Genomic DNA, 25416 nt, shown 5'->3' with positions numbered 1-25416 from the left:
TCATGCACAGGGCCCTGGGTTCGATCCCCAGCACTACCAAAAGAAAAAAAAAAGTTGTTGCCAGGTGGTGCAGGCGGGTACCTCTAATCCCAGCACTTGGGAGGCAGAGGAAGGGGGATCTTTGTGAGTTCAAGGTCAGCCTGGTTTACTGAGCCAGGACTGTTACACAGAGAAAATCCTGTCTCAAAAAAAACAAAACAAAACCAAAACAAAAACAAAAAAGAAGATGGCAAGGTTGGTCATACTACTCAAAGGCAGCAGAAGGGCCAGTGAGGGGACTGGCAGGAGTGAGGAAGACTCTGATCTAAGTGGCCCCTGATACTTCTAGAGCAAGTCACTGCAGAAAACTGGACTCAACATAGCTGCCTGGCAGGCGGGAGGGGAGGCAGTAGAGAAGGGAAGCAGGATCAAAGAAAGGCTCTTTTAATATCACATAGTAGCTTTACAATGTGAGCTGCAGTCCAGTAGAGCACCTCAAGCAGGACTCAACACGGCACATTCAGTGCTGCAGGCTGGAGCTTTGGGGCAGTCACTTACCAGGACACACATGAATGCTTACAGAATCCTTTAGCCTGGGTTACTAAAAAATGCTAATGTCAGCTGAGTGCAGCAATGTGCACCTGTAATCCTGGCCCTGGGGAGGCTCGGGAGGAAGGTTTCAAGTTCAAGCTCCAAGTCAATCTAGACCTGCCTCAAAAAGCTCTCCTATGCTAGTGAGACTATGAATGTAGCTTCTGACATTCCCAGGAGACAGTCTCACAGCAAGTCCCTGTTCCCTGGTTTTTAGTGCAGCCTAAACAGGAGCTGAACAAGGATAACACCAACAGATGTGTTACTGTGGATGGGTGAATAGCTCATCCCTACATGAAGAACTATAGGCAGCTGAGGAATGCTGAGAGTGGGACAATCTTCCCCAGAAAAGGGTAGATCAATTGGCTATTCAATACCAACTAGTCAGCATTGAAAACATACATACAGGGGCTGGAGAAATGGTTCAGTGGTTAGAGCATTGCCTGCTCTTCCAAAGGCCCTGAGTTCAATTCCTAGAAACCACATGGTAGCTCACAACCATCTGTAATGAGGTCTGGTGCCCTCTTCTGGCCTGCAGGCATATATGCAGACAGAATATTGTATACATAATAAATAAATAAATATTAAAAAAAATACAAGTAACATAAACTGAGCAGGGTTATAGTTATGCATTTAGATATATATATACATGCACACACAAATAACAATGATTAAAGAAAAAATGAGGCCAAAACAAAAAGTTTTCTACATTCCAAAATTTGATGCCATGTAAGAGGAGAAAGCAGCCAAACATCTTTCAGAAGAGCAGAGGTAACAAAGAGATAGGTGGACAGGCAACCATTCAAAACACACAACCCAAGTGCCTTGCATTACATGCGACAGGCCCTCAGTACACCCAGCAGGAAAGGAGCTTGCAGCAACCAGAGGCTCAGCGCTCACAGCTGCAGGGTGGGTATACAGCAGGCCATCCCTGGTATCAGAAGCCCCACAGATGTTCATGGTTAAGGATGAACAAACACGTGGACACCTTGGAGAGAGAATGTAAATGTGGTGAAGTGTTGATATGTGACACTTGCACTTTAAATAAAGGATGCTTGAAATTTTTCATTATTAATCTGGCAAGTTCTTGTAAGTCTGAAAATCTTTTCAGAGTAAAGAGCAAGGGGCTAGAGACATGGGACAACAGTTAACAGCACTGAGGGCTTTTCCAGAGTCCCAGGAGCACCCACATGGCAGCTCCCAGCCATCTTTAACTTTCTAGGAGATCTAACAAAGTATATGCTCTACTATGTTCATAGCAGCATTGTTTGTAATAGCCAGAACCTGGAAACAACCTAGATGCCCTTCAATGGAAGAATGGATGAAGAAAAGAAAGAGTATAGAGAGTCATAAGATAAAGTTAATGCTTTAAATTAAAAAGGTAAAGTCTTTAAAGAGACAGAGTAAAAGGAGTAAAGAAAAATAAGCCACATAAAAACGGAAAATTCACAGAGAGTCTGGATTATGTATATTATTGTGTCTTCTTTGAATTTTTTGAATGTGAATGAGCTAAGTACAGAGAGACATTTTATTCTATGGGTTGCTAAGCTAAACCGGCATGTATATTATAAAGATATCATGACTTCCAAATTTGGGTCTAAGGATATGTTGCTTTGGAAAAAAAATTCTTCTCAGCCGGGCGGTGGTGGCGCACGCCTTTAATCCCAGCACTTGGGAGGCAGAGACAAGCGGATCTCTGTGAGTTTGAGATCAGCCTGGTCTACAAGAGCTAGTTCCAGGACAGGCTCCAAAACCACAGAGAAACCCTATCTCGAAAAAACCAAAATAAAAAAAGAAATTCTTGCTTTCACAGAGAATGAGAACCTGTGGATTGCTTCCAGGCTGGTGTGGTTTGATGGAACAAGATCCCCTGAAAGGTTGCCATGAACACCCTCAAAAATTTACTTCATCCAACTGGTGACTAGCACACAGGATACACCATAAAAGACCTGATTAACAGCGCCCCCAATCAGCAGGAAGCAGAATGGACAAAACTATGTCCATAACCCATATATTGTCTATAAATGTTTATTTACATTTAAAGAGGGATATGCTAGAGATGGATACTTTGCATTGGTATGGATCTTGGTTTATTGATACAAATTTTAGGTCAAATTTGTAATACGTATATTTCTGCTCTTGATTAAGGTATTGTGTTTGTGTAGTTCATTTAAAAATGTAATGTATAATTAAGAAATATAGGTTAATAGTTAATCATCCATAATAGTCAAGATTGTAGTCATGTTAGTTAGGTTTTATATATATATATGTAAATTAGGGATTCTTCAAATCTTTCAGAGACCTTCAGAATACGGTATTTAAAAAATGTTTAGGGGGCTGGAGAGATGGCTCAGTGGTTAAGAGCATTGCCTGCTCTTCCAAAGGTCCTGAGTTCAATTCCCAGCAACCACATGGTGGCTCACAACCATCTGTAAAGAGGTCTGGCGCCCTCTTCTGGCCTTCAGGCATACAGACAGAATATTGTATACATAATAAATAAATAATTTAAAAAAAAACATCAAAAAAAAAATAAAAATAAAAAATGTTTAGGGCTGGAGAGATGGCTCAGAGGTTAAAAGCACTGCCTGCTCTTCCAAAGGTCCTGAGTTCAATTCCTAGCAACCATATGGTGGCTCACAACCATCTGTATGGGGTCTGGTGCCCTCCTCTAGCCTGCAGGCATACACACAGACAGAATATTGTATACATAATAAATAAATAAATATTTAAAAAAATGTTTAAAAATTTAGTACTTTTCATGACAATGGGACACATCTGCTCCTGGCAGCACCAATTACTTCAAGAGGAAGATGAGCATCGAAGAGGCTCCTTATGGAGTTTGTTAGCCATTTGGGCAAGGAACTGCTCTTGCCTGAACTGCTGAACTGGACATGCAGGACCCACAGAGAAATGACTGCTGAACTTGCTTAAAGGTGAGACCATCCTTTGGGGTTCCTGCATCATGAAAGAGTCTGCCAGACATTCTGCAGGACACAGAAGAAAGTGACTGACAAACTGCCAATATAGGCAGAACTGTCTTTGAAATTTCCTGCTTTATGGAAAAGTCTGCCAGATACTATGGGCCTGTAGGCTGAAGATTGATGCTCCAATGGTACAGAAGAACTTTGGGCGACTGTCCGGATCTCTTCTGCGGTTCTTGTCTTAGGAAGCTGCGGGAGATAGAAGTGCTGAAACATTGCTGGTAGGCCACAACCTCATGGTGATATACAGATTAATAGAAATGGATTAAATTAAGATATAAGAGCCAATAAGAAGCTAGAGCTAATGGGCCAAGCAGTGATTTAATTAATACAGTTCTGTGTGATTATTTCGGGTCTATACTAACAGGGTGGACAGGAACCAATAAGCAGACCTCCTCCAACAATCATATGTTGTTCCTTCATGGCATCCTTCCTCTTCCTAAGACATTCGCGAGATGTTTCTGTCAATTCTAGAATTTTGGAAATTGCTTACAATGCACTTCCTGTTTACTTAGGTAATATTATATCCTGGAGTCTTTGACAGAGTTGAAGAATTTATAGTTAAAGTTTTCCTAGTTATGACAAAAGATAAATATAAATATTGTGACTTAAAATTCTTGCTTGATGGGGGCTGGAGAGATGGCTCAGCAGTTAAGAGCATTGCCCGCTCTTCCAGGGATCTTGAGTTCAATTCCCAGCAACTACATGGTGGTCCATGACCATCTGTGGTGGGGTCTGGTACCCTTTTCTGGCTAACTGTATAAATAATAAATAAATAAATATTAAAAAAAAAGAAAATTCTTGCTTGATAACTGTCTTGTTAGATGTAATTTTACTATGTTAAAGTTAAAGCCTTCCTTTTTGTTTAAACAGAAAAGGGGAAATGGTGAGGGTGGTCCTTCTGTCTATGTGTTGCTTTTATTGGTAAATTAATAAAGAAACTCCCTTGGCCTGCTGATAGGGCAGAACTTAGGTAGGTGGGAAAAACTGGACTGAATGCTGGGAGAAGGAAAGTGGCGGGAACCTCCATAAAGCTGCGGGAGATAGAAGTGCTGAAACATTGCTGGTAGGCCACAACCTCATGGTGATATACAGAGTAATAGAAATGGATTAAATTAAGATATAAGAGTTAGCCAAGGGGCTGGAGAGATGGCTCAGTGGTTAAGAGCATTGCCTGCTCTTCCAAAGGTCCTGAGTTCAATTCCCGGCAATCACATGGTGGCTCACAACCATCTGTAATGAGGTCTGGTGCCCTCTTCTGGTCTGCACACACACACACACACACACAGACACAATATTGTATACATAATAAATAAATAAACATTTAAAAAAAAAAGAGTTAGCCAATAAGAAGATAGAGTTAATGGGCCAAACAATAATTTAATTAATACAGTTTCTGTGTGATTATTTCGGGTCTAAGCTAGCAGGGTGGACAGGAATCAACAAACAGACCTCCTCCAACAATCATATGTTGTTCCTTCATGGCATCCTTCCTCTCTACAGTACAGAAACAATGGTGCCCAGCGCTCATAGGTTGAAATCTCTGAAACTTAAGTTGTTTATCTTGGGCACTTTGGTGACTAAGCCAGCATCACAACTGTCCTCTAGCATGACCCCACCCAGCACTGTGGCCTACCTCTCGATGCGTGCTGGCTGGGAGGACAGGAATGGTCTCATCCACAGTGGCCAGTAAGGTCCGCAGGGCCAGGCCGACTTCCTAAGATAAGAACGGCAGAAGAATTAGAACACATCAATGTCAGGACAACACTGATATTTTTTCTCAAGTATGTATTTTACTGTTTTTCCTTCTGGTACCTGAAAGGAAAATTTCTTCTTATTTTAGACAGGGTATCACTCTGTAGCCAAGGCTGGCCTAACTCACTGTAATTTTCTCTCTTCAGCCTCCCAAATACTGAGATCACCACCATGAGACACCACACAAAGGTCATATATAAGGAACACAGAAGTTTGTGAGTCCTGATGGGTGTTGCATGTTACTAGGCTCCTGTCCCTGAAGATTTAGTCTGACTGTCCTTTGCTCTCATGCCCAGGGCAGATGCTATATCAGAAGCTCCTACAGGTGAACTCACCTCTTTGCTTTCCCCACCTGGCTTCCAAACAGACTGTGGCACCCTCACAGTTCAGACAAGTAGACAAAGTGTATGCCTTTGTTCCTGAGCATTTAATCTGATTAAAGACAAGTTCCCAATGCCTGGAGGCAAGGTGCAAGGTGCGTCTTATTTGGAAGCCCATTTTGTTTTATTTTTTTTGTTTTGTTTTAGGTTTTTCAAGACAGGGTTTCTCTATAGCTTTGGACCCTGTCCTGGAATTAGCTCTTGTAGACCAGGCTGGCCTCGAACTCACAAAGATCTGCCTGTTTCTGCCTCCGAGTGTTGGGATTAAAGGTGTGCGTCACCACTGCCTGGCTGGGAGCCCATTTTGAATTTTACACAACACCTAAAACTAAGCAGGGCCTGGGTGTGGTGGTATTCTCCTGAATTTTTACTTTCTCTCTGTATGTGTGTGTGTATATATATACCCATGGAGGACAGAAGAAGACACTAAATACCCTTGAGCCCAACTTACAGGTGGTTACAGGTAAACTGAGCTTGGGTCTTTTGCCAACAGTGCTGGCTTTTTAGTGTGTATGTATGTTTTGCCTATATGCGTGCCTGTGTATTATGTGTATGACTCAAGCCAGAAACAGCAGAAAAGGGCATTTTATCTCCTGAAGCTGGAGTTACAGGAAGTTGTAAACCATCATGTGGCTGCTGGGAACTGAACCTGAGTCTTCTGGAAGAACAGTGAGTGCTCTTAGCCACGGAACCACCCCCATCACAACTTTTTAAAAAAACTTTTTTAATTGGAAAAAAGTTTTCATAGAATACAAATATATCTCATATTCTCTCCTCTCCTAATATCTCACAGTTCTTCCATCCTTTATTAATTATTGTCATTCTCAGACAGGCGGTAGTGGCACACGCCTTTAATCCCAGCACTCAGGAGGCAAGGCAGGTGGATCTTTGTGAGTTCAAGGCCAGCCTGGTCTACAAGAGCTAGTTCCAAAACAGGCTCCAAAGCTACAGAGAAACCCTGTCTTGAAAAACCAAAAAAACAAAAACCAAGAAAAAAAAACCCACCCCAAAACAAACAAAAAATCCTCCAAAAAACCAAATCAAACCAAACCCAAAACAAAACAAAACAAAAAAATCGAAAAATTATTGTCATTTTCCCCCTGTCCCCAAATGGGGTTTCTCTGTATAGCCCTAACTGTCCTGGAACTTACTCTGTAGACCAGGCTGATCTCAAACTCACAGAGATCCATCAGCCTGCTTCTTTCTCTTAAGTGCTAAGATTAAAGAAGGTATGCACTACAACTGCACAGCCAATTATTGTTACTTTTTTAAAAAAAAAATTCAAGACAGGGTCTCTCTGAGTAGCCCTGGCTGTCCTGGAACTCACTGAGATTCACCTGCCTTTGCCTCTAGAGAGCTGGGAATTAAAGTGTGTGCTTGTCTTCCTTATTCTTTTTTACTTTTTTTTTTTTTTGGAAAGGGGTCTTTACTATACTGCTAGTACAGAATTCTTGGGATTCAAGTGGCTGCTGTGCCTCAACCTTCTGAGTGGACAGGACCACCAGGACAGGGTTATCATCACTCACATAAAAGTCCACTCCTCTGCTTAAGAGAAACACCACAGGAGCAGGTCAGATACATCAACGGACTTCAATTCAATCCTCAGAACATACTTAAAAACCAAGGCAGAGGCAACTGAATAATGACAGCTGAAGATGTGCCCTGGCTTTCATGAGTACTTGAGTATTCCCCTCATGTTCTTTTCCACCTCTTCCCCAAAAGGAAGTAACTCCCACTGCTGCTTCCTTCAGTCACACACTTAGCATTACTATTACACAACATTCCACACAACCTATGCTCTTTAGATTTTTTTTGTCCATTCCACTAAATTTAAAAACAACAGTAATCAGAAGATTCTGCTGCTTCAAGGTATATTCCCAGCCTACTGTTTGCTACAGTAATGTTGAAGAACACTGTCACCATCTGGTGGTGGCATTTACACCCAAAGCATTAGTTCTGGCTTCCCTGGGAAAGAAGGCCACCCTCATCATACTGAGTGGATTTTACCTTCACCATAGGGACGTATTCCTCCGGAGGAGCTGGCTGGATTTTGCTGGACATCTCAATGACAGCTTTCACTAGGCCCGTCACGTTCTCATATACTTTGTCATTGGACCGGTCGAGGTTGGCAGTGGGAGGGGGGCTGATTTCCTGGGGCTGAAGCTGATAACACAGAAGCTGGTCATTTCCTGCTTCCCAGAAGATAGTGAGGTATCACCACAATTAAGTTAGAGAGTCTTTAAAAGAGATCAAAGCAGATGCAGAAGGTAATGAATTTTCTTGTTTGTCAGACATAGTTCAGTTTGAGGATGACAGTAAAGCAAGCCATCCAAGGGACAACAAATGAGACAGTGATGTCCTCCAACTTTGAGCTCAGTTAAAGGGAATGAGATGAAATCATACACACTAAAGTCTCCAGATTCAAAGTGGAGATTAAGTGTCCCAGACCCCCAAGTCATTCACAAGGGAAACAACCCACAGAATTTATAAGCAAGGATTGATTGGACTTTAGGGAAAGTGACTGAAACATTACTAAATGATCAAATAGCATCAATAATAAGGATCTCTGCTGGTTTTAAGTTCTGCTCAGCTTTGCTGCCTTCACACACTAACAGCAAAGTGCTTTTTTCATGATGATAAATGTGGACTCACATGTATTTGCTTTAGGCAGACATCATCTACTTTCATAGAGCTACTCATATTCATGTAGCAGAGAAGGGACTTCCTGCCAGTCCTATGGTGATTGTTCGATAAACCAAGGGCAGCAGGGCTTGGTTCCTCGAGTAGTAATAAGGAGAAGCGTATTAAATCATAGAGTGTAAACATGATACAGGACCTGGGTCCAGAGATGCCAGATATTACTCATGATATCCTCTGTGCTGAGGGCAGAATGACATGGGGCTCTTTCCTAGGGGAAAGGCTGAGTAGTGTTTCAAAATTCAAGCTGTATGGGTATATTTTAGAAAGACTAAATATACAATTATGGGTCTGCTATGGTCCTGAGGTTATGCCAGACTTCTGGATGCCTTGGAAAGGCATACTGGAACAGACAGTTGCATCTGAGTTCATTGTAAAGCTGGTCATGTACCAGTCTCTGGAAAAAATGCTCTTTTTGGCACCTGTCTGTCATGAGAAGTGACGAACAAAGCAAGTGTGCCCTCCCACAGGGCTATCCACATGCTAGTCCAGAGTCACATGCAGAGAGCTGGGTGTGATAAAGCAATCCAGACAGACACACAGATATGATGTGCTTACCCTCCATGGCTATTGTCGAACAGAAGGTGAGGAAAAGTTAAAGGATTTATCAGAGAAAGGGAAAAAAGAAAAACAATATTAATAAGGCAGCAGAAAACTCCCATATAACATATGAGCAGAATACCTGGGCACTAACTACAAAGCTGCCGGGTACTCTCTGCTCACTGGCTGTCAGAAGTGCCTGTGCCTGCTATCAGCTCTTTGTATAGCACATAACTAGAACCCTGCCATGCAACATTCATATCCATGAGATAAATGAGGACAGCATGCAAAGCCTGTGAGTGGCAATGGGCAGTCGTGCAAGAGAGAGCAAGGCTCTTTGCGAGCAAGGAGAAGGGCATATGTAATCAGTGATCTGCCATTTGACTTCCAGGAGATGAGCCTCAGTCACTGCATATGGTCTCTTAGCCTTCAATTCCTTGATGCCTATGATGAACTTATAGGTAGGGGCTGTGTCTAAATACTTCAGAAGCTTTTAACTCTTTTTTAACACTCCTTTCTGCACTTTTTTTGTGGTTGTTTTGTGTGTATGTTTTTAAATCTTTTAAAGACAGGATTTTATTATGTAGCCTACCTAGGTTAGTCTTAAACTCTCAACCTACCTGCCTTAGGATCTCAAAATGCTTGGATTATTGGTATAAATCAGGTTGGTATTTTTGTTTTAGAAACTGGGTGGCTTTGCTGTTTTGTCTCCTCAGTTCAACCCCTAGCTATCTTACTGTGAACAGATTGGCAGGGAAAATGTAGCAGACTGCCACCTATAGACCTATCTAAAAGCCTCCATGCCACTATAAGCCTTATAGAGCCTTCAGTTCAGAGGTGCAAACACCCAGAGGTTTCTAAGGCACTGAGGATCATAGTGTAGTTACTTCTCTGTCTCTCTTCATAGGAAGTGCACTTAAACAATACCAGTACACACACACACAAAAAAAAAACAATACCAGTACAGGAAGGTCTACAGGCTTCCCAGAGGGGATATCTAAAGAGCATTACTATCAAGATAGAAAAAACTGTTCAGTTTTAGTAGACCAATGGAAATTTAGTTTACGTTGCTTAAAGCTTCTTCTCTGCATGACACTCTTTGATCGAGCAGTCATAGGAGCTGTTGTCCTGCCTCTAGGACCCATCATAGTAGCATACCAGAAGTCAGAGCTTGGCTGGAGAAACATCTATTATAGATTTTTAATTTTTATTTTGTTGGTTTTTCAAGACAGGGTTTCTCTGTGTACCTTTGAAGCCTGTCTTGGAACTTACTCTGTAGACCAGGCTGGCCTCAAACTCAGAGATCCGCCTGCTTCTGCCTCCCAAGTGCTAGGATTAAGGCGTGTGCTACCACTGCCTGGCTCTATTATAGACTTTTTTTTATTGTCCAGAGTTTTGATAACTTAGAAACTCCTGGGCTGGCAGTTAAAAACCCACCACCTAGCCGGGCGGTGGTGGCGCACGCCTTTAATCCCAGCACTCGGGAGGCAGAGGCAGGCGGATCTCTGTGAGTTCGAGGCCAGCCTGGTCTACAAGAGCTAGTTCCAGGACAGGAACCAAAAGCTACGGAGAAACCCTGTCTCGAAAAATCCAAAAAAAAAAAAAAAAAACCCACCACCTATTAGAGATAGTCAGTTTCTACTCTGCTTAAAACCCAGAGGAAGAAAAATAGGACATGAACTCAGTGGCAAAATGCCTGTCCAGCACGAGTACTAGGAAACAACAGAACTGCAAAAAGTAAAACCTACAAAGAAAGCTGGAGACTTTTTCTGGCTAAATGTTATTTGGGTGAATTATTTGAAATACAAATAATTCAAGGCAAACTTTTTTATATAAAAAAATACTGTTTAAAAAAGCCCAATATCGTTCCTTTAGGAGGGGTTTAACTACCTGTACTAAGCAGATAATGAAAAAAAGACACATACATCATCTTCATCTAGGTGAAGTAAGTCTGTTTCTCTCACAAGATGTCTCCCTATGCAACATCTTATGTTAGAGAGTATTCTCATGTATACTTCATCATGTTACTCTCATTATGAACTATAAAAAAAGATGGAAAATGTCAGGACTCCAGGCCAGCTATTCATTATAACACAAGACAGTTCAAAGGTTTACTCTTGGCTGCTTTTGAAAATGAGAATAGTTCATTGTTCTAACTTTTCCTTTCTCCTTTCAGATTTAATGACACAGTATTAGAAGATTTGTGTCTTCACCTGTTTCTTCAAGAATGCCCAGTGTTGCTCACAGGTGCTGAGAAGTTGCCTGGGTTTATGGAGCTAAGACTAGCTAGCAGGTGTTCTAGGACTGATCTCAGCAGTACACTAGACCAGCTGTGTTTACTCAACATAACTGCATGAGTATGCTAATGTGTGCCAAAGTAAATCCATGATGCTCTTGTCACTTTGGGAATGGACATGACAATGATGCCCTCAGAGCCATAGACCAACCTGCCCTGAGCATGGAGAAGATGTGCCCCCCTGACTCTCACTCTTGAGATGACATCACATCACTCTGATCACCCAGAAGAGGGCACATTCAGTATGCAGTACAGGGCCCATAGTGGCATGCTGGTCCAATCATTGGCTCTGAATGACCCCGAACAAACTATTCCACTCTGTGAACCATGATTATCTAGTTTGAAAAATATGACCACTACCAACCTTGTGAGACTGATGGCAGAGGCAACACTAAATAACTACCCATACTCATCAGATCTAAGGTGTCATCCATAACAACAGGCACTTTTTCTTAAACAACAACAACAAAGACAGTCACATTAATAGCCCAGGCTGGCCTTGAACTCAACCTTCCTGTTTATTTTCTGAGTGATGGGATTATAGGAATATACCATCACATGAATGATACATCATTTTGTATGTTTGCATGATTTCATGTACATGCATGGTAGCAAGAAGTCAACCTCAGATATTGCTCCTCAGTTGCCAACCATTTTGCTTTTATTTTACTATTTTGAGACAGGGTTTCGCTTTATAGTGCTGGCTTTTCTGGAACTCTCTTTGTAGATTAGGCTGGCATTGTACTCACAGAGATTTGTTGTCTCTGATTCCACAGTACTGGAGTTTAAATTAAGGGCTTGCAACACCACACCCATCTATCTTGTTTTTTGTCCCGTTCCCCCCCACTTCCCCCCGACAGTGTCTCTTACCGGGACCTGAGGTTCATTGATTGTGCTAGGGTAGACGGCCAGGGAAGCCTAACTAAGAAACTGTCTCTCTCTGCCTCCTCACTACTGATATTTGAGCATATGCTATCAAACCTAATATTGGGTTCTGGGGAACTGTTCTCAGGCCCTCATTCTTATGTGGCAAACACCTTACCAACTAACCCATCCCTCAGTCCCTCATTAAAAAAGCAAAGCAAGCAAGCAAACAACAAAAAAGACAAAAACCTAACCCACTAAGAAACAAATTCCACCCCTATTCTAGAGCTATTAAAATGCAAAAAAAAAAAGTGTATTAGACTGAAAAGTAGAACACAGGAAGAGGGATCTGTCACCAAGTGGGAAATGAAGAGATCCCACCTTTAAGTGTTAGACTAGAAGACAGGGGTGCGAGTAATAGGGTGGACACCTCCTTTCTGTCCTTAGAAGTGATGTCTGGTAATACAGTCCTAGGGAGGGAGCTAAGGAGTCCCTCCAGAGAAAGCTTGCAGAGATGTATCTGAGCAGATATGTCTTACTGCTCGAGAGGTCCTTTTATAAGTACAATTCTGAGTTGAAACAGAAAATATCTTTCCACAAGGCTCTATTTAGAATTATGTGTAGACAACAGTGAGCACCTACTTATTCTGGACATTTTGGCTTCATGTTTAAAACAAGGCATAGGGCTGGAGAGATGGCTCAGTGGTTAAGAGCATTGCCTGCTCTTACAAGGGTCCTGAGTTCAATTCCCAGCAACCACATGGTGGCTCACAACCATCTGTAAAGAGGTCTGGTTCCCTCTTCTGGCCTGCAGACATGCACACAAACAGAATATTGAATACATAATAAATAAATAAATATTCAAAAAAATAAATAAAACAAGGCATATTTAGCTCATTTGCTCTCATCTGGCAACAGGATTCTGGTACAAAGTCCCTCAAGTCTAGCATGCTTAGAGAACAACAGCAAAGACTCCAGTCAATACTTTTTTAGAATCTTGAGAGGTTCAGAACAAGTGATGCTAAATCCTGGGTCTTCTTACCATCTCCTTGTCAACATCTCTGACCACTACAATGTAAGTGTCATGTGCTGAAGACCCAGTGACCCCACCAACCTGAAACAGACTATGCTACACAGGCTTAGATGCCCACCTTGACACCCTCATTGTAGCTGTCCCCAGAGCTGCTGATGCTTGCCAGGTTGCTTAGGTGGCCAGGTGCTCCAGGGCGTGGCGGTTTCTTTGGTGGAGCTGCAGGATCTGGAAAAGCAAAAAGGTCCCCATCACACATAACTGATCAGGTTCCCAAGCACTCCGAAACCCATTACTACTAGCATTGTTACAGTATACAGAAGGCTCATGTTCTGAGAAGGGGCCTCTGATGATTTATGTCAGGAAGCTCAGCTTTCTAGTACTCTAGGCACAGGCCTAATGTGGTGAACACCACACTAGTGAGGAGAGGAAGATTGGGAGTGTTACAGGACATTCCGCTTAAATCCTACTCCTGCCAAACCATACATACTTCCTCATTCACAATACATTTTTTCACTTACCTGGTTTCCCCACAGGCTGATAGATGTGTTGATTTCCAGTCTGTGGAGAAGAAAAGTTTGGTCAGTGTACTGCTGTGTGCCTTGTGTAATGGTCCACTTCCTCTTTCCCTGTTTTTCTTCACCTTGAACTTTCTGCTGGAGTCTTGAGATGACTGAGGGTCTCAGCTGGGTGTGATAGAGCAAGTAACCAATGTATCTGTGATACCCTGGATTGAACACAGTGGCCTCAAGTTCTCATTAGTCATCCTTTTTTTTTTTTAAGTTTTTCGAGACAGGGTTTCCCAGTAGCTATGAAGCCAGTCCTGGAACTCACTCTGTAGACCAGGCTAGCCTTGAACTTACAGAGATCCTCCTGCCTCTGCTTCTGCCTCCTGAGTGCTGGGATTAAAGGTGTGCTTCACCACCATCTGGTTCATTGTTCACCATTAAATATTTTAAATTCCAGGCCTTCATAGTATGTGTTCACCCTGCTGGTTGCTTAGGATTTCCACCTCTCCTCTGGCTGAGGACTAGATCACAGTAAGGCTATATATAGTGAGAACAATTATAGTACAAGAAGATCTGGACATAGTAGCTGCTAGATGACCCAGAGGCACCCAGTGTCACTGAACCTGAGGCACTGTGTTGTCAGAATCCAGCGTTATCTAGGTCATTGCCCAGGCCCAGTCAGGAAATCCCATTCACAGACAGTTCTGAATCTGTTTATCCACTGATGGATAAAGACTGTTCTATGTAAGACAATTCCTCCTCCAGCTGTACTGTCTAAAACTGTCCAAATGTATGTTTTTAATCTGTGATGGCAGGATCTTTCTATGTAGTCTAGGCTGATATTTTGTTTTGTTTTTGTTTTACAAGACAGGGTTTCTCTGTGTAGCTTTGGAGCCTGTCCTAGAAATCGATTTGTAGACTAGGCTGGCCTTAAACTCACAGAGATCTGCCTGCCCTGCCTCCCAAGTGCTGGAATTAAAGGTGTGCACTACCACCACCGATCTAGACTGTTTTTAAGTTTGACCCTCCTGCCTCTACCTTCCAAGACCTGGGATAACAGGTACGTGCTACTATACCCAACTTCTGAAACTGCATTAATCTATTTGCTAGAGGTATGGCTGCTAGTATGTATGAGTGATTGGGTTGGATGCCTACCACTGGAGAACAACAAAACTACACTCAAATCTAGATGTGATGAAGATCTTATTAGGACACACACACACACACACCCCTACCCATACCCACGCATATATACACCCACACATACATATATATATGTATGTACATGTATACTGCTGTGTTTTCAACTGGAGTAAGCACTTCTTTAAAACACCAGAGCCACAGAGTAGCACACACAATTAAAACTGTTTCATGGTTAGGAGTGTAGCTCAGTTGGTAATGTACTTCCTTAGTACCATATCAGCCATGGTGACACATGCATGTAATCCTAGCACTTGGCAGGTAGAAGCAAAAGATCAGAAATTTAAGGTCAACCTTTGCTACACAGCATGTCTGAGGCAAATGTAGGATAGCCTTAGGAGCTCCTCCAAAGAAGATGAAACACAAGACCATTCCTACCCAAGATTAGTACAGTTTATACCTGCACTGCCCTCAAAACTGTTTCATAACCCTCACCAGAATCAGTTTTTTAAATGCTATTTATTTGACTTTAAAAAAATCATTCATCTGAATATTTAAATTATTTAAATAATGGTGTAGCTGTTTGAGTTCACATCTACATTGTATAACATATTTAAACACTTGGTCCTTAGCTGGTGGCACTGTTTGGGGATGGTTCAGGCCTTGTTAGAAGTGTATCATGTGTTACGGTTGTGGACCTTGATCCTCTTGTATGACTCCTGGCAGAGGGAGTGGGGGCTGTCTCTGACGAAGTTGACTGCTCTAGGACCCCTTCTTCCTGTTGGGTTGCTTAATTCAGCCTTAATAGAGGAAGAGGTACCTAGTCTCACTGTAACTTGATATGCCATGGGCTAGCTGATATACATGGGAGGCTGGAGCTTTTCTGAAGGGAAAGGAGAGTGAGTGCATTTGGGGGTGGGAGGGCATTGGGGGAGAGGGACAGGGAGAAGAGGAGGAAGGGAAACAAAACTGTGACTGGGCTGGGAAAGTTAATTAATTGATTAATTAATAATAAAAAGAAGTGTGTCACTGGAGACAGGCTCTGAGAATTTACAGACAGCACACCATTTCTTGATGCTTGCCGTTTTAGCTGCCTGCTGCCTTGCTGTCCTTACCATTATAGACTCTAATCCTCTGAAACCATATGCCCCAAATAAGCTTTTTCTTCTCTCTCTATATATTGCCTTGGTCAAGGTGTTTTATCACATCAAAAAGCTGGTTGGTTTTTTTTTTTTAAGATTTATTTATTTATTTATTTATTTATTTATTTTCTTTATAGAGTTCTGTCTGTATGTGTGCCTGCCAGCCAGAAGAGGGCAACAGATTTCTATTATAGATGGCTGTGAGCCACCATGTGGTTGCCAGGAATTGAACTCAGGACCTCTGGAAGAACAGTCAGTGTTTTTAACCTCTGAACCTCTCTCCAGCCTAGCTGGTTGGTTTTTAAAGACAGATTCTATTATGTTGCCCAGTCAGGGCAGGGAATCCTGAGCTGAACTGATCCCCCTTCCTGCCACAGCATCATTTTTTAAAAAAAGATTTTAAAATGTTCAAGTATGTGTGTATGTATGTGTGTATGAGTATATACACATATGTGTGACAGGTAGCTGAAGATATCAGAAGAGATCCTTTGGGACTGTAGTTACAGGCACTTGTGAGCTGCCTGATATGAGTGCTGGGATCTGAACCTGAGTCCTTACAAAAGAAGAACAGCAAACACTCCAACCAACTCATACCCACTGAGCCATCTCTCCACCCCTCTGCCTCAACATCTTAAGATTCTGAGACTACAAGTATATGCCACACACCTGGACAAACCCTCTTATTTTTGGTGGTTCTGGAGAACCAACCCAGGATACCTCCTGCATTAAAAGGGCATGCTCTATCACTAAGCAGGGTCCCAGACTACCCCCGACCCCCACACTTGCAAATTCCTCAGGGCAGAGGGTATGAAGAATGATTTTCTAACCACTTGCTTTTGTACAAGTGGTTTATTTCAGATGCCATCTACTTATTGAATGTTAGGAAAGTTATTGAGTCCCAGCTGTGTTTTTGGTACTGTTGTGGGTACAAAACAGATTCTTGCCTTATGTAGCTGAAGCAAAGTGAAAAAAACAGGGAAGACATGGAGCATGAATTCTGAGCTGAGCCCTGAGGTGAGGATATGCAACACTTTGGAAGCAGAAGTGCGTGGGGGAACATCCAAATGTCCTGTATAAGAGGAGTCACAAAAACAAGGCCAACATGGACAGACCTTTAATGCTAGTGTTTGTTGGCTGTACTGTACTCATAAGCCCAGTAGTAAAATTCACACACAATATGAACACTCAGAGGTTGGGAGTTCAACAAAACTAGGCAGGTGTGTTCTCAGAGCACTATAGAATCATCTAACAAGGCATACCTGTATAGAACAGAACTGGCAGGCAGTTGTATGGGTTCTGTCTTAAGGGGTAGCTGTTTAAAGAAAATTCAGGTGTTTCTGTCCTAACACACAGAAAAAAGACATCTTGCTTGAACAAGTTTTATGACTCTGGAAAAATTTGCAGTCATGCCCAGCATGATGTGGCATATCTATCATCCCAGGAAGTGGAGGTAGGGAAGAGTTTAAGGCCAATTTCGACTACTTGGCAATTTTGAGGCCTGTCTTGTCTACATGAGACCCTATGTTAGAAACCCCAACCAAATCAGAAAACCAAACGGTATAAAAAGTTAGCAAATCACAACTGTGTGTAGTTGTTACTCTGATCCTTACAGTACTTCTAAAAGTATATATCAGAGCTCCATAGCTATCCTGTCTTGAAAAACAAAACAAAAAAAAAAAAAGAAAAAAGAAAAAAAAGTCCGTATTAGTAACAGGACAGGAATGAAAGAATCTGGCACATGGCATATGGATGGTTTTAGATAACCTTCTCATTATTTACACAAAGGCCATTCTATCCCATATCACGAATGTGAATATGCTTGGCTGTCCAGCATAGCAGAATTTGAGACCAAGCTCTGGGGAGAGTACAGGTAGATGCTTACCGGACCCTGAAAACTCCCGTCCTCCCTGTCGATGCTGCCTCGAGAGAGCCTCACATCAGGTTTCTAGAGATGAAAACAAAGACCAAGATAATTTCATTTGGTATGTGTATGTTACTGTCAGATATTTGGACTTAAGTTCATCATTTTATACCCAATTCTCAAATACTGCAGCCCCACCCCCACTACAGTACCAACCAGCTTCCAGGTACTTGTTTCTACCCGCCACCAAGTCTAGGAGAAACACAGTGTCATTGTGCTATTTGTGTTCCCAAGTGGGTATGTGATGATAAGCACACAATTCTTTTCCTTTTTGGTATTGGGAATGTAACTGAGGTCCTTGAACATGTTAGATGTATTCTGTCAGAGATCTTCTGACTAGCCCAGTGCACCTTGAATGATTTCTATCTTCCATAAATATTAAATATCCTTAATTATATATTTAGTGTGTATGTGAACGTGTATATACACATACCATGGCTCATGAGTGGAGGTCAGAAGACAACCTGAGGGAGTTGATGTTCACCTTCAACTGTGTGGGTCTCAGGGAACAAATTCACGTTTTCAGGCTTAGTATCAAGTGCCTTTATTCATTGAGCCATTTGTGTGCCCCTTCTTTTTAATTTTTGGGGTAAGGCCCTGCACTTCTTCTTCTAGAACCATATGCCTGGTCAGAGGGGCACTTTGATGACTGGAAGGGGATCTGCTGTACAGTGTGGGGTCTTGTACTGTTTTCATTTGCTGGTTCCACCTGTGTGACATTGAATCAGGTTCTTGGGATGCAGCAACAAACAGGTCAGCTCCTGACTCCACACTCGTGTTGCTAGAAAATGCCTAAGGCTTTCAATATAAAGGCCTTTTCCCCAGGAAGCCTGTGCGGAGGCCACTGTACGGAGACTCTGAGAGCAGTCTGTTCTCTGGCAGGCAGCCCTTTGTTACTATGCCCTAGCTCCCTCTTTGGTTTTCTTTCATCAGGACTGACTGGGTCCACTGTGTGAGAGGAACACAGAACAGGCTTTATGTAGACAGGCCTTCTACATTTTAAACTTTATAAAAAGTCCCCATTTTTAGTACAGTACTGTGCACAGTAATAAGAAGCCAAGTCACTATTTTAAGCAATTCTCAGAAGGAAAACAAGGTTTCTCATTAGACTGTAGCTCTACTCTGGCTGTCAGCATTCTGGCAAAGGAGTCCGTTAGCAAGAGCTTTTACAGCAGTGATTCTCATGCACAGGCCATCTAAGAAAGGTCACAGTCTTGAGCTGGGTAGGGAAAGGAGGGAGGTACAGTAAAACAGAGTATTTGCAATCAAGAGAACACGACCTCAGGCAGGAGCATCTGTCACCGAAATTATTCTGTGCAGGACTATGATCTGAGGAGAGACTTCTGACCGACCCAAACACTTGGTAAATGACTCAGTGGATGTCGGTAGCAGTTAAAGGCAGCAACCTCAAAACTTAGCATAAGTTCTGGAAACCTAAGTCTTCCAAGCAATAGTTATTGTGATCCAGTGGAAAAAAGATTTGGACAGTTATTATGGGCAGAACTAGTCAACTTTCAAGTAACAAGAGTCTATCTGCTTACAGTGGGGAGTACAACCCACAACGGCTGTCCAGTTCACCACAGGGGACATGGTGTTTATCTTCTGAAGCTTCCACAGCCAGGAATTATTTTAGGATGGCAGAGTTTATAAGGCAGTCTGGGCCAGTGAGATGGTTCAGGAGGTGAAAGCGTTTGCTGTGACGAATCTGAACCTGAATTTGGTCCTTGAATTCCATGGGAGAAGGAGAGAACCGACTTCTCAAAGTAATCTACATATACATTAAACATACCATATACAAACATGCCTGCTTTCATGTGCACACACAGATGTATGCATAAAAGAAATAAGAAAGTTTGGCTTGCATATTGTCTTTCTTTAGAAATATCATTTTTTCGGGGGGCTTGAGAGATGGCTGCTCTTCCAGAAGTCCTGAGTTCAATTCTCAGAAACCACATGGTGGCTCACAACCATCTATAAGGAGATCTGCTGGTGAGCAGGCACCCATGCAAACACAACACTGTATACATAATAAATAAATAAATCTTTTTTTTTTTTTTTTTTTGAGACAGGGTTTCTCTGTAGCTCTGGAGCCTGTCCTGGAACTAGTTTTTGTAGTCCAGGCTGGCCTCGAACTCACAGAGATCCACCTGCCTCTGCCTCCTGAGTGCTGGGATTAAAGGCGTGCGCCACCACCTTCCGGCCAAATAAATAAATCTTTAAAAAAAAGAAATATCCCGAGTGCTGGGATTAAAGGCGTGCGCCACCATCGCCCGGCCGATTTTTATTTCTTGAGAGTATTGATCTATAATGGTCTACATGTTTGATAAGATCCTCATTTTCTGCAGACATAGCACTCTGAGAGAAACATGCTGCATGTAGACTACTGAAGCCTTGAGGATCCAACAGAGGGCAGCTACTGTATTGTCTTTAGTATGGTTTCTTTAAAGTGGTTGCAAACTCTCAGTCGTGTCTGGTTCAACAGTCGCAGATGTTCAGGGATTGGACAGGGGTGCAATGTGTTCCAACAAGGTATGTGGCTCTGTGGTGCAGGAGCTTACAGACATGCAGATAAAAGCAGGTGGGAGGGGTGTTCTCTGCAGACAAACAGGCTCTGTTCTCTCCTGCTCACACATCACCACACTTGACCCTCACTGCACTCTCAGATCCATTTCTGCTTGAGGGCTGGTGCATGGACGCAAATCTCAGTGGTGGCCCTCCAGAGTGTATCTGTGCCCAAACATATGGCGAGCAGGAACCATCTACCAAGTCAGATGCAGAAGCACAAGAAAAGGCATGAGGTAAGCTGTGCTTATTGACTCCAGTGCTGGCATCTTCTATACTAAGCACAGGGCCTGAACAGTGATAGGAGGGACAATGCCTGTTCCCAGGAGCTCTCAGTTTAGCAGGGAAAACACATAGCAAGAGTGACAGCATTTCAGAGAACATTTAATGTAATTCAAATGGGCCAGAGAGATTATTTATTACTCAATTAAGAGTTTCTCTCCACCACCCACTTGGAGCTCAAGAGGGGAAGCCCTTAGGTTTGCCTACCTCCACCTTGTACCCTGTATACTCTGCCCTTCCTCCTTCCAGGGTTCTACATGAAAATGGATGCAACTGCAGTCAGTATTCTGAAGACAGCAAGTGGCAAATGGTAGGTGGCAGGAGACACTTTGTTTTTTTTTTTCTTATTTACCAGATTAGGATAAGACAGCATCCACTCTATGCCCCACCGTGCAGGTTTACCCTGGGGCTTTACATATCTGTTCACTCTCTGGGGCTGAAAAGTATCCTTCTTCAGATTCTTTTCAAAGCACTTAACTCTTTCCTTCTCTGTCCACTGTCCATTAGTCTGTGTCTTTCTCCTCACCACAGAAAAAGGGCACTGCATCTGTCTTACTGTTGTACACAAAGTTGCTCACCAGCGCATGCTGAGAGACCCAGTATGGTTAGGGAAGATGTGAGAGTGTCAGGACTCAAAACTAATAGGATCTGGTGACAGTGAATATGGCAGAAGGCAAAGAAGGGATAACACCGCAGCTTTTCAGGTAAATGAATAAGGGAAATGATACAAAAACCAAAGAGAAAGCTAACAGAGCTAGTTCAGGATCTGGCGACTTTGATGTTCTGATGAAACAGCCAGAAGGAGGGGAGAGGGGATAACAGGGATGAAGGGGGGAAGGAGGAGACTGTTTTTGAAAACACCTCACCAGGAATAATCACTCAGTTATGAGCACCAATCAGCAGTTGTAAACATACAGGGATTTGTCTGCAGAGGGCAGTCAAGCCTATGAGATGCTTCCACTGGACTTGGAAGGCCTGTCCAAAGCTTCCCCTTACAATTAGTAGAATATTTAATACATACAGCCAAGCTTAATGGAGAACAGAAAACTTTAAATGAAAGCAGGCAAAGAATACAAGACACAAGCAGGCAATTCTTCGAGAAAAAACAAATATTGTAACAAGAACTGAAAATGAAGAAGACAAGAAAACACAAGGTGGTTTGATACTGGGACCCACACTATAGCCCTGGTTAGCCAAGAACTCACAGCAACATTGCCTCAATTAGCTAAGTACTAAGATTTTAGGTGTGGGATTTTTTTTTTTTTAATTCCCTAAAGTGAGGCTTGAACCCGGCACCTTACACATACGGGTCAAGCATCTTACCAGTGAGATACAGTCCCAACCTAACTGAAAAAAAAAAAAATGAAAAAGCAACTCAGTTGTACATCTAGAAAACCTAAATAGACAGGTCAAAGAAAGAATTCACAGGGTGACTGTCAGGCAGACGGGGCAAGCTGGGGATATTGGCTCAGGCCTGTGATCTCAGTTACAGGAGGAGGGCTAAAGTCTTGGGACCTTCTAAGATACACAATGGTTAATTCAAGGCTATTTTAGACAATTTTAGTGAGTCCTGGCAACAGTAGCAGCAACAGCTAAAGTCCTAACAATACAAAAAAAGTGTCTCATACAAAAATGCACAGCCGGGCAGCTTAGTGCCAAGGAGGAGCTGATACAGGTGAGGCTCTTCACAGACAGACAGCACTTTATTCAGGCAGCAAAGACAGGTATCTCCTCAGAGATTACAGAACCTATACTGGAAAAATTAGAATTGAATTGTCAAGACACTCCAGCAGGCCTTTCTGCTGCATATGGAGGGAGACTCATCAAGGTGGACATTATAGCCAGGGCTCTGGGGACATGTAACTCAGCTCTGCAGATGGACTATGCACGCACATAAGCTACTCAGAGGCTGGAGACACTCTGCACGGAGCACAAGTGGGGCCTTCACCAGAACTTACCATGTGCTTCAGAATGAGAGGTACAGTGCATGCACACAATCTCAAAGAAAAACAATCCTGTAGAATGCAGGCCCCCTGAGCCTTCCGATGAGAATTCCCCAACTCCCTCAGGAGATCAGCACGGGTCACATCTGGCTAAGCCAGTCCCATGACCCCACGTCATTACCCACGCTCTTCCCACTGCCAGGAATGTATTTCCTGTGCCTGTTTGCTTTGCAAATTCCAGTTTCTCTTTCAAGGCTTAGCTCACACATTATCTGGACTCTGCTGTCTCCCTAGCACTACAGGAGGCACAGGGTTCCTCTTTTCTTTTGACCTCAGTTGTCAGAGAAAGTGGGTGACAGCATTCAACTTCTGCCCAGTGGAGCCACATACACCACACCCGCACTGAAGCCTATCAAATTCAAATAATTTCATTTTTAAAAATGCAACAAATGTGCTCTCCCTCCCATCCTCCCAGTCTCTCTCTCTCTCTCTCTCTCTCTCTCTCTCTCTCTCTCTCTGTGTGTGTGTGTGTGTGTGTGTGTGTGTAAAATGGTGGAGACGCTTGGTGTATTCTTAGATTCATTCCCAAATGACTACCCAGATTAGGAGAATTAAATCACTACTACTACTACTACTATAGTTACTATTATTTTGTGGCATGACTTAAAATCTAGATCTGCCTTAACAAATTGAAGGTTCTGAAAATATAAGATATTTTTCTCCAAAGGGAAATAAAGTATAAATCCACGTGATGAGGGACGTGACAACATGATTAAACTCCAGTCCCACAAAGAAGAACATGCAGCAATACTGGAGGGCCGCTCTGCTTGGAGCATAGGTCCCCAGCACTGACACACCATTGCTCTGCATCTGCACTTATCTCAATGAGGAGACACAAGTTCGTTCATTCAGCCTTACTCCTAAAACCTAAACTTGCATTTTTTTAGTTTAAAGGTATCTGATTTAGTAGTAAAACCCGACCAAATGGGAATAAATTATCTTTATTTCCCTGTAATGTATTTGTATTTTGTGTAGATATGTTAACAGTTGACTCTGGTATTTTAATGGAGAATAAGAATAATAACTTGCGTCATACATAAAGTGTCTCAGTGGTTGAAAATAACCACAGTAAATTCTGAGGCACACATGGCCCCCAAGAGGCTGGACAAAAGATTAAGAACACATTCTAATTGTACAGGATGGTTGTGAAAATTGAATGACTTTATACAGAAACATTATATAGAAAATGCCATATGAATACAAGCAATATTGCTATAGTTTACTGTCCTATTAGTCACTGTTAACTTTGATAAGAACATGTGTTAAGAGATGATGTACCGGGGCTGAGAGATGGCTCAGAGGTTAAGAGCACTGACTGTTCTTTCAGAGGTCCTGAGTTCAATTCCCAGCAACCACATGGTGGCTCACAACCATCTATAATGAGATCTGGTACCCTCTTCTGGCCTGCAGGAATACATGCAGACAAATGCTGTATACATAATTAATAAATAAATCTTTAAAATAAAAAGAGATGATGTACCTGAAGGGGCATACACTTAAATTGTGAAGTATGTGTTACATCTGAGGTTGAAACAGAAATAAGACACGGAAGGCTGGCAAGACATCTCATCAAGTAAAGGTACCTGCCTCCAACCCTGATAACCTGAGGCCATCTCCTGGTTGCATAACTCCTCCAAGTTGTACTCTTACTTCCACAGATATGCCAGAGTACGCTTGAGCCCCCATCTTGAAAAGAAAATGTAACAACAACAACAACAACAAAACCAAACAAACACTGAAAAACTGAGCCTTCCCAGTGTGTTCTGGTTTCTGTGTGTGCACTGTTGGCTGTTCCCTGAGTTGGCCCTAGGACTTTCCCAGGAGAACACTCAATGCACTAGCTGTCTGCACAGCTTGAGTGTAAAAGCTTTCATTGTTGGGGCTGGAGAGGTGGCTCAAAGGTTAAGAGCACTGACTGCTTTTCCAGAGGACTAGGGTTCAATTCCCAGCACCCACATGAAAGTTCACAACTGTCTGTGACTCCAGTTCCAGGGGACCCAACACCCTTACACAGACATTTATGAAGGCAAAAACACCAATCCATATAAAATAAATAAATTTCAAAATAAAGCTTTCATTGTTTTAACTTTTTTTTAAAATTTATTTATTATGTATATAGGGTTCTGGGCACCAGATCTCATTATAGATGGGTGTGAGCCATCATGTGGTTGCTGGGAATTGAACTCAGGACCTCCAGAACAGCAGTCAGTTCTCTTAATCTCTGAGCCATCTCTCCAGCCCTCATTGTTTTAACTTTAAACAGAGAAGCCTTTGCATTCAAGCTGGTGGAGCATGTTTTAATCTGTGATCAGTGTTAGAACAAATAGCTAGCATGCATGAGGCTCTTTATTCAATTGTCAAGACAGTGCAGAAACAACCCCTCTCAAAAAAAGAAAGCTATATACAAAGAATGAAATCTTCAGAGTACTGCTTAAAACCACTGCCTTACAAAACCATCACTGGTTGATTTAAATGCTTCCTGTCATAAACTTCAAGGAGTTGAGGGCCAGGACTAAATTCTGCCCTCTCTGTACCTCATCTCTTAACATAAAGTACAGCACTAAGGTGGTGTCTTAGGTTTCTATTTAAGATAAAACACCATGGTCAAAAGCAACTTGGGGAGGAAGGGTTTATTTTAGCTTACAACTCTCAAGTCAGGCTCCACCTGGAGACCATGGAGGATTGCTACTTGTTCCCCATAGATTGCTCAGCCTGCATTTTCTTTTTTCTTTTTCTTTTTTGTT

At 42.4% G+C, this 25416-nt stretch overlaps 1 protein-coding gene across 10 annotated transcripts in view; it reads right to left on the bottom strand.

The window, feature by feature from the left end:
* Positions 1-25416, bottom strand: part of Ptk2 (protein tyrosine kinase 2) — a 220945-nt gene that overhangs the window by 2659 nt on the left and 192870 nt on the right. For 7 of the 10 annotated variants that reach the window (XM_041672227.1, XM_041672218.1, XM_041672220.1 and 4 more), the window contains 6 exons: positions 17787-17849; positions 13635-13674; positions 13235-13341; positions 8942-8950; positions 7694-7849; positions 5188-5268 (listed from right to left, as the gene is read on the bottom strand). In XM_041672227.1, the coding sequence (XP_041528161.1) occupies positions 5188-5268; positions 7694-7849; positions 8942-8950; positions 13235-13341; positions 13635-13674; positions 17787-17849 (456 nt within the window). The remainder of the gene's footprint in view (positions 1-5187; positions 5269-7693; positions 7850-8941; positions 8951-13234; positions 13342-13634; positions 13675-17786; positions 17850-25416) is intronic. The other 3 variants (XM_041672219.1, XM_041672221.1, XM_041672226.1) reach the window with 1 other exon arrangement.

The sequence above is a fragment of the Microtus oregoni genome, unplaced genomic scaffold (genome assembly GCF_018167655.1).
Source record: "Microtus oregoni isolate MIOR12 unplaced genomic scaffold, Mior012 000022F_ref0000154, whole genome shotgun sequence".
Classification (NCBI taxonomy): Eukaryota; Metazoa; Chordata; class Mammalia; order Rodentia; family Cricetidae; genus Microtus; species Microtus oregoni.
The sequence above is the reverse complement of the archived record's forward strand: the minus strand, read 5'-3'. Positions and strand labels throughout refer to the sequence as shown.